This window comes from Physeter macrocephalus, chromosome 2 (genome assembly GCF_002837175.3).
Source record: "Physeter macrocephalus isolate SW-GA chromosome 2, ASM283717v5, whole genome shotgun sequence".
Classification (NCBI taxonomy): domain Eukaryota; kingdom Metazoa; phylum Chordata; class Mammalia; order Artiodactyla; family Physeteridae; genus Physeter; species Physeter macrocephalus.
Window position 1 is genome coordinate 138,900,775 of NC_041215.1, and position 12,050 is coordinate 138,912,824.

At 56.2% G+C, this 12,050-nt stretch overlaps 1 protein-coding gene across 1 annotated transcript; it reads right to left on the reverse strand.

The window, feature by feature from the left end:
* Nucleotides 1–926: 926 nt before the first annotated feature.
* Nucleotides 927–6,841, reverse strand: FAM240C (family with sequence similarity 240 member C). Its single transcript, XM_055079567.1, is given in 5 exon segments — nt 927–1,053; nt 1,056–1,129; nt 2,950–3,098; nt 5,674–5,841; nt 6,722–6,841. Coding segments are annotated over 4 exon segments (279 nt in total). The 5' UTR covers nt 5,692–5,841; nt 6,722–6,841; the 3' UTR covers nt 927–1,015.
* Between the last annotated feature and the right edge of the window lie 5,209 nt (nt 6,842–12,050).

The window sequence follows — 12,050 nt, forward strand, 5'->3', positions numbered from 1 at the left end:
GTTCTTGCAGCTATCCACCTAGGTCAGGTCACGATGTTCCTGTAAACCTCCAACAAGACAAGTGGTATTCTCTGTCCTGCAAATTTTTCTCTTTATATGAATGAAAAGTGTTGCACCCTTAAAGGTCAGAGCCTTGAGAATGGGCTGCCCTGTATATTTCAGGTTAGAGGCAACACTCTTTTAGTGATTAACTTGTAGCAAAAGCAATAAGATACAAAAGTTAAAGAAACAGACCCAATATGGAGTCAGATTTGTCCTTCCCTGTTACTCAGTCTGCAGAGATGACGTGAGCTGGACCCCAGCCCCACACCGGCAGTCCTGCACCGCCAACGAGGGGCCGCAGTGGCCACCGTCGGGCACACACAAGCAGGCTGGCGGAGTGGGGTCAGGCACCGGCTGGCGTCTGGGCCTCATCAAGAGATGAGACAGACCAGGTTCTTCTGCTGCGGCCCGGCCTCTGCTGCATGCTTGGCCCTCCTGCCCGTTTGGGGAGGTCACAGCCCCCGCTGGGGGGCTTGGGGGGGACACGACTGAGCCCGAAGCACTGAATCCCGGCTCGACTAGCCTCTGTGGACTCGGGATATTTGTGACTCCAAACCCGAGTGAAATTTCTGACTGGGAGGACAGACTGCTCAGCTTCCTGAGATGTTCTGGGTAATGAGCAAAGTGCGTAAAGGAATTTTGGGAAAGCACATCCTTTACACACCTTCACGTCAGGCATTATCCTGAGGCTGAGCTTTTGCACACGTTTTGATCAAAGGTGAATGAAACTGTGTTTAAATTTGCACGAGTCCCTGCAGCCCAGTGGCCTCTCTCTGTGGCTTGTTGTAAGTTAGTAGCATCACTGTCGCTTTTAATCTGTGTACATTTTACAGATACGAAGAAAAATGTGCACAAAACATCCACTTATCTTAGATTTATTGGGCGCTTGCATCACGCTAGAGACGCAAAACCGCAAAGCGGTTCTGCTGGCTCGGGGGCCACGGCGGGGCCGTCGGGGGAAGCAGGTCGGGCCTCAGGCTGCGGGCTGGTCGGGGGTGCCGGGCGGGGCGAGCCCGGGGGCACCTCCTGGCTGCTCAGCATCATCTGGTTCCTCCTCTCCAGCTTCCGAGTCCACTCGCTGCGGAGCCTGGGGCGGGCGACCGTTTGGGCTCAGGGAGGACTGGGGGCAGCTGGGCCCGTCTGTTGGCACCTTGGCCTCGTGCGAGCTAAGCTGCCCCCTCCCTGCCAGCTGGTGCCTGCGCTTCAGGCCTCTCCTGCCACGGGGGGTCTCACTCGGGCTCCTCCCGGAAGGGAAAGCGGGGATCCAGCTGCGTCCTGAACTCGCACCCGGGGATGCGCCCTCACGCCGGCCCCTTGGGCGGTCCCTTCCTGGGAAGGTGGCCTGTTGCGGTGACCACAGCACAACACACGGGGCGCCCCCGGGCGGGAACGGCCTGGCCAAGGGGTCACACCTGCCTGTGGGCCACACGTGAGCATGTGGTTTGGTTTTGGAGGGAGGCAGGATGGGGGGCGCCTGGCCTGGACTGACCTCCAGGGCTGGCGGGCAGACTGCTAACGAGCGTCCCTGCAGACGCCTGTCGCAGTGCCCGGGGACCTAGGTGAGGAGGGCGCCTCCCAGCAGCCGGTGGAGAGGCTGGGACAGCCGGGCCCCGCGCCTCGGCCACGCTCCTGCCCTTTACCAGGCTGTGGGTGGCTCTGGGGACGTGGCCCAGAGCTGCTGCCGGCCAGGAGCAGGGTGTGGGCTGGCGGGGGTCCGAGGCCCCATAACAGCCACTTCTCTCCGGAGAGGCGAAGATGTCACCCCCTTCCCCAGTCCGGCCCCTAGCAGTCCAGGACCTCGGTGACTAACCGGGCCGGTGCTGACCTGTGGCCCACTCTTGGGACCTGCCCCCATGGGCCAAAGACCCAGAACATCCCGGGGCCTGATGACACATGAAAGACAGGGACAAGGCCACAGAGACCCAGGAGGGAACCTGGGGTGGGGAGGAGCCATTTGTGTGAGGGTTCCATGCCAGGACCCCTGCCCCAGGAGGCCAGGTGGGTGCAGTGACCAGCTCTGGGGGCTGCACCGTGAGGAGAGGAGACTTCACGGCCCCCATGCCTGTGCCGAGCGGCCAGAAGCCTTGGATGACAGGTGGGGGGCGGCCCGCGCGCCAACCAGACCTCTGGCTGCTCACAGGGTCAGTGCAAGCCTGGTTCCGCCACGGCCCCCAAGAATCCTCCTTTCCAGCCCAGTTCCCAGGGCGGCAGCTGCTGGTACTATCTGCGGACTAAGGCTGCGCCCACTTTGGAAGTTTCTGGCCATTTGAACCCTTGTCTAGGTGCAAATTATGTGCTAATATGCCCTCTTAGCTGCCTACGAGCGGTTACGCCTGGCTCTACTCAGGGTCACCTGAGCTCAGGCGGATGCCCTCAGCACTCACAGGCCCCTGGAGTCCACCCCGTAAAGAAAGGGGTGGCTTTGAATCTGCAAGTCAAGCAAATGTGTGGGAAGGAGTAGGAGGGACACGTTGTTTTATCCTGAACTCAGTGGGAACAACTGTCAGAAAACAGACAAAGCCAGACTAACCCTGGGTGACAACTTCCTACAAGACCCTCAGGAGAGTGAGGGTGAACGGATGGGGTGAAGGAGGGAGGGGGTGATGGAGGGAGGGGGTGAAGGAGGGATGGGGGAAGGGAGGGAGGGGGTGAAGGAGCGGGGGAGGGAGGGGGGAGGGAGGGATGGGTGGGTGTTCCTCTCTCCCACTAGTGATTCAGTGATGTGATTCTGAAGCTGAGTTAACGTGGTTGGTGTCCAGTGTTTTGTACCCATTTGTCCTGTGACACTGATCTGGGGAGAGGAAGCGGGTGGTGGTGGTGGGGTCTGTGGACGCCTGCATCCTGAGGGCTGAGCAGCCCTGGCGCAGATGTGTTTCCGTGCCCCCAGGTCGCTGGCGCCGCGCTCACCTGTCCAGGGCACTCCTGCGGATCCGCATGTCCTCGTTCTGCAGCTGTTTAGTGTGAAGCTCGATTTTTTTCTCCCAAAACATCTTTATCACCCCAGCATCGTAGGATACCCTTCCCGGATTCTTCAAGGTGTAGCTTTTACTCATTTTCTGGATAAAGGAGAATTACAGGACTTCAGTCACTTTGTGCTGTGTTGGTGCGAGAGCACATGAAACCAGCTTGTTAACAATAAAGAAGTTGGCTTGGCCCCAGACATTTCCCGGGCACCCTGTAACACCTTTTTGGGGAGTTGGACGGTCAGCCCCTCATGGCCTGTCTAAGACCAGCGGCCCTGCCACCTTCTGGAACGGTTTCCTGTATTAGAGGAAGTAGCAGCTGATGGCAAATCCCATTTTGGGTCTTTGGATGTTTCATGCGGGTGATCTTGGGTGAGGATGGCTAGCAATTCATGTGGCCCCACATGGCAGGTGTCCCTTCCTGAGCCCCCTGAGCTGTCGCTGAGCCGTGTCCTCCAAGTCCTAGGTGGGGGTCCCAACCCCTAGGACTGCAGAACGTGATGGAGGTAATTAAGGCTAGAAAAGGTCACTAGGGTGGGCCTGACCCAGTAGAGCTGGGGTCCTTATAGGAAGAGGAGGTCAGGGCACAGACACGCACAGAGGGGCACCCCGTGAAGACCCGGGGAGAAGGCGGCCGTCCACACGGCAAGGAGTGAGGCCTCAGGGGACCCCGCTGCCCACGCCTGGCTCTTGGAGTCCAGCCTCCAGGATGGAGACGTTCAATGTCTGTTGCTTCAGCCTGTGGTACCTTCCAGCACCTCAGTGCATAACCAGGTTTCCAGCTTCTGTAAGCTCGGGGCCCTAGTGTCTAATCTGCACACACGACCCTGACACGCCTTCTTCTGGACGTCCCAGTGCTGTGCCCGGGCTTCCTGCCCCCTGGGTGCCTTTTCAACCATACCCCAACCAATCCAGAGGCTTCCTCTATGGGCTGCCACATTCCGGGCCACGATCCACTTGCCCTCATCACCCAGGACCAGGTACCAGAGAGCCAGGGACAGCCCTGCACCCCGGGCCACTGGAATTGCTCAGCTTGCCCTGCCTCACCTGGGCCTTCCCACGGAAATCACAGCCCCCCCTCTCCCCGCCACCCAGCCGATCCTGCTGCTCCTCGGGAGGCCATGCAGGGTGGGGCGTGCCCCCTCCTCTGGGGACCATGAGTGACAAACTGTTCAATGGCAGTCACAGCCTGATCTGCTGGCCTGGCTGCACCCCGCGAGTTCTATCAAGTCCCCATGTTTCAGAACACACAGGTGGACACTGGTTCAGGAGAAGCCCGGTGGGAGATTCCAGGACCCCAGTGGACCCCGGAAACCAGCCGAGATCATTGGAAAGGCACCTCTGGCTTAATTAGAAATCGAGATCAAGGTAAGTTTCTGGGGACAGAATGAGCTTTTGTTTTTCATGTAGAGTTGGCTGCTGTTAAAACCTCAGGCCGCACACTGAAAGGCCAACCAGGCTGCCCCCTGGTGGCAGAGGTGGGGCAGGTGGGGGGCAGCGGGGGCGGGAGGCCCAGCCCTCAGCCCCCACAGCGCTGGCTCCGCGTGTGTGCATGGGCGTGAGTACTGCGGAGCAACTTCTGTGCTCTGGACACTGGTTGACCCTCAGGACAGAGAGCTGGCCAGAGGGACAGCTGCTCACATCTGTGGCCAGAGCTGGACCCAGGGCGCAGTGTGGGAGGAGGAGATGGTGCTGGTGCAGGAAGCCGGGAGAAGAGAGAAAGAATGATGAGCCGCCCGCTTCGCAGACTAAAAGCATCTCGGGGAGGCCAGCCCTCCACACTGAGGCGCAGGATGCTTACAAAAACTAAAGAAGAAACCACAGAGCCTGCAGACCGGCAGCAGATCCCTTAAAACAACTTTAAATCTCCGAGGCTCCTGGCTTGTTGGGTCGGGGTTTACGCGGCTGCGTGACTAACCCCAAAGCGCCAAGCCTGCACCTGCTGTGGATTTTGAAGGAGAAACAAAAAAGACACTTGCCGGCTTCAAGGGCGGAGGGTGAAGCTGGCAGGGAGGGTCTGGGCAGGAGGGCGGGGGAGGCGGGGAAACGCCTGGGAGGGCTGTCCTGTCCGAGCCGCTGGGCGAGCCGCCCTCCTCCTGGTCACTGCCTTCCACGCCAGGAGCCCGCGGGATGGGACAGCCAGCCCTGCACCCATCTTTCAGGGCCATCGTTTATTTTGGTCCTCACCCTGGCACGTGGGGCTGGGCTCTCTTCACCATATTCTCACCAAGGAGGTGGGGACAGGCTGGATCTTGGAGCAAGTGCAGCCCAGCTGGGGACAGGGTCTACTGTGACAGTGAAATTGCAGAATGCCATGGGCGTGAGGGGAGACCCCTCCTCAATCTGTGTGACTCTGCGCGGCCGTCTGTCCCTCGTCCTGGAATGTAGCCTCTCCCCAGCCTCCAGGGATGAGCCCTACTCTGCTGTCATGTCCACACTCCGAGGACCCCAGCGTCTCCTGACCATCAGGCAGGGCCCCTCCTCTGGGTCCCGTGGGCCTCGGTGTGTCTCCAGGTGACCGCAGGTCCCCTGTGGCACCAGGATACACACGTGTATTTGCAGAGCAAGTAAAGGAATGCGTGAACTCCATGAAAGGAGGCTGTTAACAACTCCAAAATTAGCAGCGATAGGGAAGGAGCCAAGATGGTGGAGAAGACCCTGAGCTCACCTCCTCCCGTGAGCACATCCAAATTCCAATTACTCACAGGGCAGCTGTCAGCGAGAGTGACCAGCAGACAGGCAGGATCTTCCACAGCTGAGGATATATGGAAGGGACCACCGCCAGCCAGGCAGGAGGGGTGGAGACACAGTAGAGTCCAGACCCACGCCCTTGGATCTGCAACCCACAAAGGGGAGGGATTTCACAATCATAGAGGTTCTCCCCAAGGAGCAAGGGGTCTGAGCCCCACAGTTAGCTCCCCAGCTTGGGGGTCCTGCACCAGGAAGAGGAACCCCCAGAATGTCTGGCTTTGAAGGCTAGTGGGGCTTACTTTCAAGAGAGCCAGAGGGCTGTGGGTAATAGACTCTGCTCTTAAAGGCAAAATCTCACACACTCCAAGACCCAGGGCAGAGGCAGTAATTTGAAGGAGCCTGGGTCAGACCCCTTGCTGATCTTGGAGAGCCTCCTGTCCCCCCAGGGGGCCCCCGTAGACCAGAGGACTTAGAAACGCCGCCGTTTATCCCCCAGGGGCCGAATCCTCGCTGGCAGTGCTGCCGGTGAACTAAAAGAGTGACAACGTGGGCGACTGTGTGTGGGGCGGGGGTGCATCCACTCGAGGGTTTTGCCTCCGGGAGGGACCAGGGGTTGGCGCTGGACTCATTTTGACCTAGGGAAAAGTTGACATTTTAAGGTGAGCTTGGCTGTTCTCCCTGCGGGGCTTCCCAGAGACACGGGGTCTCAGAGCTTTTACTCCCGGGAAGACCAGCCCTGCAGTGCAGCCCCGCAAACCCTCACGGAGCAGAAACAACGGACAGACAGACAGGCAAGGGGCACCAGAAAGCCAGCAGCGGACCGTGGAAACAGTCCCCGCAGTCGGCCCCGGGGTGGGAGGACGGGGGAGGGGGCCGGCGGCTCCGTCTCCATCCCGGGATTTGTCACCAGAAGGCTGAATGGCAGGAGCCGCTAACAAAGTTAAATCCCCAGAAGACGCAAGCGTGCGGCCCTGGCTCGCACATCCCCCGGACGGCGCACCCGTGGTCGCATCACCCAGGCTTACTCTGAGGTCTGCCCGGGTCGGCCGCCGCAGCTCCTTTAGGCAGGCGTCCTCCCGTGTCCCCGGCGCGCCTGGACTGTGTCTGCCCCTCGTCTTTATACGGGCTTGGTGACACAGTGCCTGGCGTCCGGTCAGAGGCCGGAAAGACGAGCTGCCTTCAGTCTGGCGGCCGCTGGAGACACGATGGGCTCGCGGCGCAGGCCCTGGCAGGCGCGCGCCCCTCAGCTGCTCGGCCCGAAGCCGGAGGCAGCCCGGGGAGCCCTCCCTGCTCGCTGGCTCCCGGCAAGGTAGTGTCACCAAAATCACCGCCGTCTCTTCCGGATGCGCCGCTCCTGGGAAGCCTCGTAGGCTGAGGTTAAAAAGAAAACAGCTGGCATCAAACCCCCTTTTTCTTAAGATGCATGAGAGTTAGGCCTCCAAACACTACGTGCTTACGCTCATAGTAAGGCAGCCATATCATAAACAGCGTTCTTTTATACTGGAGTCCAGTTGATTTACAATGTTGTGTTAGTTTCAGGTGTACAGCAAAGTGATTCAGGTATACGTATACATATATCCACTCTTTTTCAGACTCTTTTCCCATGTAGGTTATTACAGAGTACTGAGTAGAGTTCCCTGTGCTATATAGTAGGTCCTTGTTGGTTATCTAGTTTATATATAGTTGTGTGTGTCTGTTAATTCCAAACTCCTAATTTATCCCTTCCCCCCTTACCCCTTTGGTAACCACAAATCTGTTCTCTATGTCTGTGAGTCTGTTTCTGTTTTGTAGATAAGTTCATCTGTATCATTTTTTAAGATTCTACATATGTGATATTATATGATGTTTGTCTTTGTCTGACTCACTTCACTTAGTATGATAATCTCTAGGGCCATCCATGTTGCTGCAAACGGCATTATTTCATTCTTTTTGGATCCACCTCCTAGAGTAATGAAAATGAAACAAAAATAAACAAATGGGACCAATTACACTTAAAAGCTTTTGCACAGCAAAGGAAACCATAAACTAAGTGAAAACACCATCCACAGAATGGTAGAAAATATTTGCAAATGATGCGACTCACAAGGAATTAGTCTCCAAAATATACAAACAGCTCATGTGGCTCAATACCAAAAAAACCAACAACCCAATCAAAAAATGGGCAGAGGACCGAAATAGAAATTTCTCCAAAGAAGACGTACACATGGTCCAGGCACATGAAAAGATGTTCAGCATCACTAATTATTAGAGAAGTGCCGATCAAAACTACAATGAGGTATCACCTCACATCGGTCAGAATGGCCATCATCAAAAAGTCTACAAATAACAAATGCTGGAGAGGGTGTAGAGAAAATGGGAACCTCCCTACACTGTTGGGGGGAATGTAAACTGTGGAGAACAGGATGGAGGTTCCTTAAAAAACTAAAAATAGAGCTGCCATATGATCCAGCAATCCCACTCTTGGGCGTACATCTGGAGAAAAACATAACTCGAAAAGAAACATGCAACCCATGTTCACAGCAGCACTATGTACATAGCCAGGACATGGAAGCAACCTAGATATCCATCCACAGAGGCATGGATAAAGAAGATGTGACACATATATACAGTGGACTATTACTCAGCCATAAGTAACATTTTTCTTATTTCTTAGCTCATCGTGGGAATTTTATATTGAGTGTGGTCGTGTACATTGGCCCCAGGAGCCCTTCACCAGGGAAATAAGGTGCCTCCTGGGGTGGCCTTTGCAGGGCAGGAGGCAGGGAAGGGTGGGAGGGGGACCCCCAGGTGGACACTGCAGTGACTGGGAAGGGGGTGGGACAAGAGCTCCTGGGCCGGGGCCAGGTCCAGATTCGGGCTCGGCTCCTGGCTCCCGGGGGGGAGGCGTGTGCCCCTGGCAGAGGAAAGGTCTGCAGGGAAGCCCTGAGGGTGGACGGCCAGGCCCCGGGGACCCCGGGGACAGTGGCTCACCTCGAAGCTTGGCCTGGATGCTCTCCACGGGTCCCGGACAGCAGGGTGCCTTGAGACGGAAATGGTGCAGGAGGCGTGTCCAGGTGCATTTGGTCCTGGGGGGCCCACTTGGAGCATTTGCTAACCTCCGGCAGAGCCCGGCTGACTCTGGTGGGTAGTGTTGCTCTGAGCCCAGGGGAATCGGGGTCCGGCCCCTCTGGGCCCCTCCTCCGGGACCCCTGGGCAGCCAGGTCCCCTGATGCTCTGTCCACTCTTTGTGCGCTCAGCAGACGCATGTAACTCGCCAAAACGGGAAATGCAGCTGCTGTTTATCCTAAGGGCTTCCCCCCAAGCCCCTCTCTCCTCTCCTCCGGGACTCGGGTTACACAGGCGGGGTCTTCGGTTCTTGGCCCGCAGGTCAGTGGGCTTCAGCTCACTTCTTTTCCTTTTCTCTCTTCTTCAGGTTGGATAAATTCTGCTGATTTGTTCTGTAGTTCACCGGCTCTGTCTTCTATCAGCTCCAATCTGCTGTTGTGCACAGTAAATGTTTTATTTTGAATACTGCATTTCTTGGCTCTAGAGTTTCTATTTGATTACGTTCTACAGTTTTTTTTTTTTTTTATTACTGATGACATCTCCTTTTTTTCATGCAGTGTGAGCATATCCTTTCATGTTTTACCTGAGCACACGCTGGATGGCTCCCTTAAAGTCCATGTCTGCTGTCTTCACCACCTGGGTCACCTGGGTCACCTGGGGCTGGAGGTCTGTTCAGATGATAGGCCACAGTTTCCCCTCTCTTTGTATGTCCAGTAAGTTTGGATGGCATCCTGCACATCTCTCGGACAATGCGTTGTGGAGATCCTGCCTCCCCCCAGGAGTGTCTGGAGTTTTGTTTAATCAGGTCAATCAGGTAAACCCCAAGTTCTGTCTCCCTGCCATCTCGACAGGTTTTCTCATGGCCACTTGGAGTCCCGCACACGTGTTGGGGTCAGTGGGAGATTTGGGGTGAGATCTCCCCTTTCTGGGATTCCCCCTTGGTCTCCAGCTGCTGTGGTCACCCAACCATCTCTGGGTCTTCACACCAGTGGACGTGGGTTTTCCTCCCGAGGCTTCGCCCACCTGAATGGGGCCAGCTTCCCTCAGGCAAAAGGCCCTGATAAGGGAAACGCACGCACATGTTCCCCTCCACGTACCGACTCCTCAGTCTGCCCGGACGGCCAGTGTGTTCTGCTGGTTAGCTGCTTGCCTGCCCAGAGGATGCAGGGGGCCGGCCGGTCTGACGTGCACAAGCTCAGCCGTGGTGGGAAGTGGACCCTGGGAACCCCTCTTGAGATAAAGGGCCTGGCCCCAGCCTCACTGGGCTGATTCTGAGGGGGGCTGCCCCCCACAAAGGAGCACAGACCCCTTACTCAGGGCTCCTGTCAGAAGGTGTGGCTGACACTCTCCTGGCCGATTCTGACCAAGGCCGAGTTCCTGGAACCCGGGGCTGGGGAGGGGTTTCTGACGTCAGTTTCCCATCTGTGCAATGGGCACAAAGGGGTCTGAGTGAACATATGAGCGGCACATGAACAGGGCTCTGCATGTGGTGATGCTGGATCTTGTTGTTTTAATTGTTTTAATATGCTCATTAGTCGGGAAGGTTGCATGAAGGGTGTGAGAATCCTCTGAAAAAGGGTTCTGGGGCAGGTGGCCCCTGTTTTTCTGTCTGACTCTACATTTCTCAAGTGTATTTGATAACAGGGCCCTCCTCTATTTTTTTAGAAACCCTATCAACACCCTGAGGCATGTGCTTCGAAAACGTTATTGGGAGTAATCTGACTATTACCGTCATTCTAAATAATCTGAATTTCATCCACGAATCAAATCAGACTGCCATCTTCTCCAAACTGATCTGCCTTTATTTCCCTTTTGTCCTGATTTTTTTAAACAAATTTATTTATTTTATTTATTTTACTTTTGGCTGCGTTGGGTCTTTGTTGCTGCGCGTGCGCTTTCTCTAGTTGCGGTGAGCGGGGGCTACTCTTTGTTGTGTTGTGCGGGCTTCTCATTGCGGTCCCTTCTCTTGTTGCGGAGCACAGGCTCTAGGCGTGCAGGCTCAGTAGTTGTGGCTCGTGGGCTCTAGAGTGCAGGCTAAAAAGTTGTGGCGCACGGGCTTAGTCGTTCTGCGGCCTGTGGGATCTTCCTGGACCAGGGCTCGAACCCGTGTCTCCTGCATTGGCAGGTGGATTCTTAACCACTGTGCCACCAGGGAAGCCCTACTCTGATTTTTTCATGCATGTTGTGGCGCACGGGCTTAGTCGTTCTGCGGCCTGTGGGATCTTCCTGGACCAGGGCTCGAACCCGTGTCTCCTGCATTGGCAGGCGGATTCTTAACCACTGTGCCACCAGGGAAGCCCTACTCTGATTTTTTCATCCATTAGTTTTTCATCCCAATACATCATAAGTATTTCTATCAGCCACCTTAAATGAAATTAATTGCTGTAGGTAAATAAATCAACTGCTTTCTAAGGGAAGAAATAGAAATACTGTTTATCCAGACTTGGGGGATATTAGGGAAAAATGTAAACTTCCACGAAGCCAGATGATGTCACGTTGTTCTCAAGGCAGATTCAGGAGCCGCCCTCGAAGCACAGAAATACTGACCCCTCCGCTGCCTCAGCCTCCTAAGCGCCCGTCTCCTCGGGCCGGCTCTCCCCAGGTGTGTGGGGCAGCTGGATGCCGACCTCGCTCTGCTACGTCTGATGGCCATGAGGCACCACGTATTTCTTAAAGGACAAACTCCCAAACTCAAAAGCACTAACCGCAGAGGAAAAGACTGTAAAGAGGAAGTATGTTTTTAAGTTTAGTTTGGCCACGCCCCTTGGCTTGTGGGATCTTAGCTCCCCGACCACCCCGGCGCCGCCTGCAGTGGAAGCGCGGGGTCCTACCCACTGGACCGCCAGGGGAGTCCTAAAGAGGAACTGTATTAAAACTAAGATGAGACAGTCATCCAAAGCAAAGACAAAGGAAGCGAGAGGCAGGCACGGGACGGGAGAAGTCCTTCGCAGCTTGTCAGCCTCAGAACAAAGGGTGTGTGCAAGTCAGCCAGAAAGCGCACACAGTGCATCCGTGCACAGGCGCGAGATCGTCCCAAGCACATCAGAAACGGCCGACGGAGACAGGACGAAGAGCTGGCCTCAGGGAGAGCGATGCCGGGTAGGTAGGGCAGGTGTTGGTGAGGCTGCAGCAGCAGGCCCCTGACCACTGCTGGCGGCCACAGGAGCTGGTGTCGGCACTTTGGAAAGCAGCCTGACGCATGACATGCTAACACCTTACCCGCGCACGGCGTACAACCCGGCCATCCACGCGTAGGGCGTGACGGACGAAGGGCATCCCCACGCATACCCCAGGTACCTGTCCAGAGCA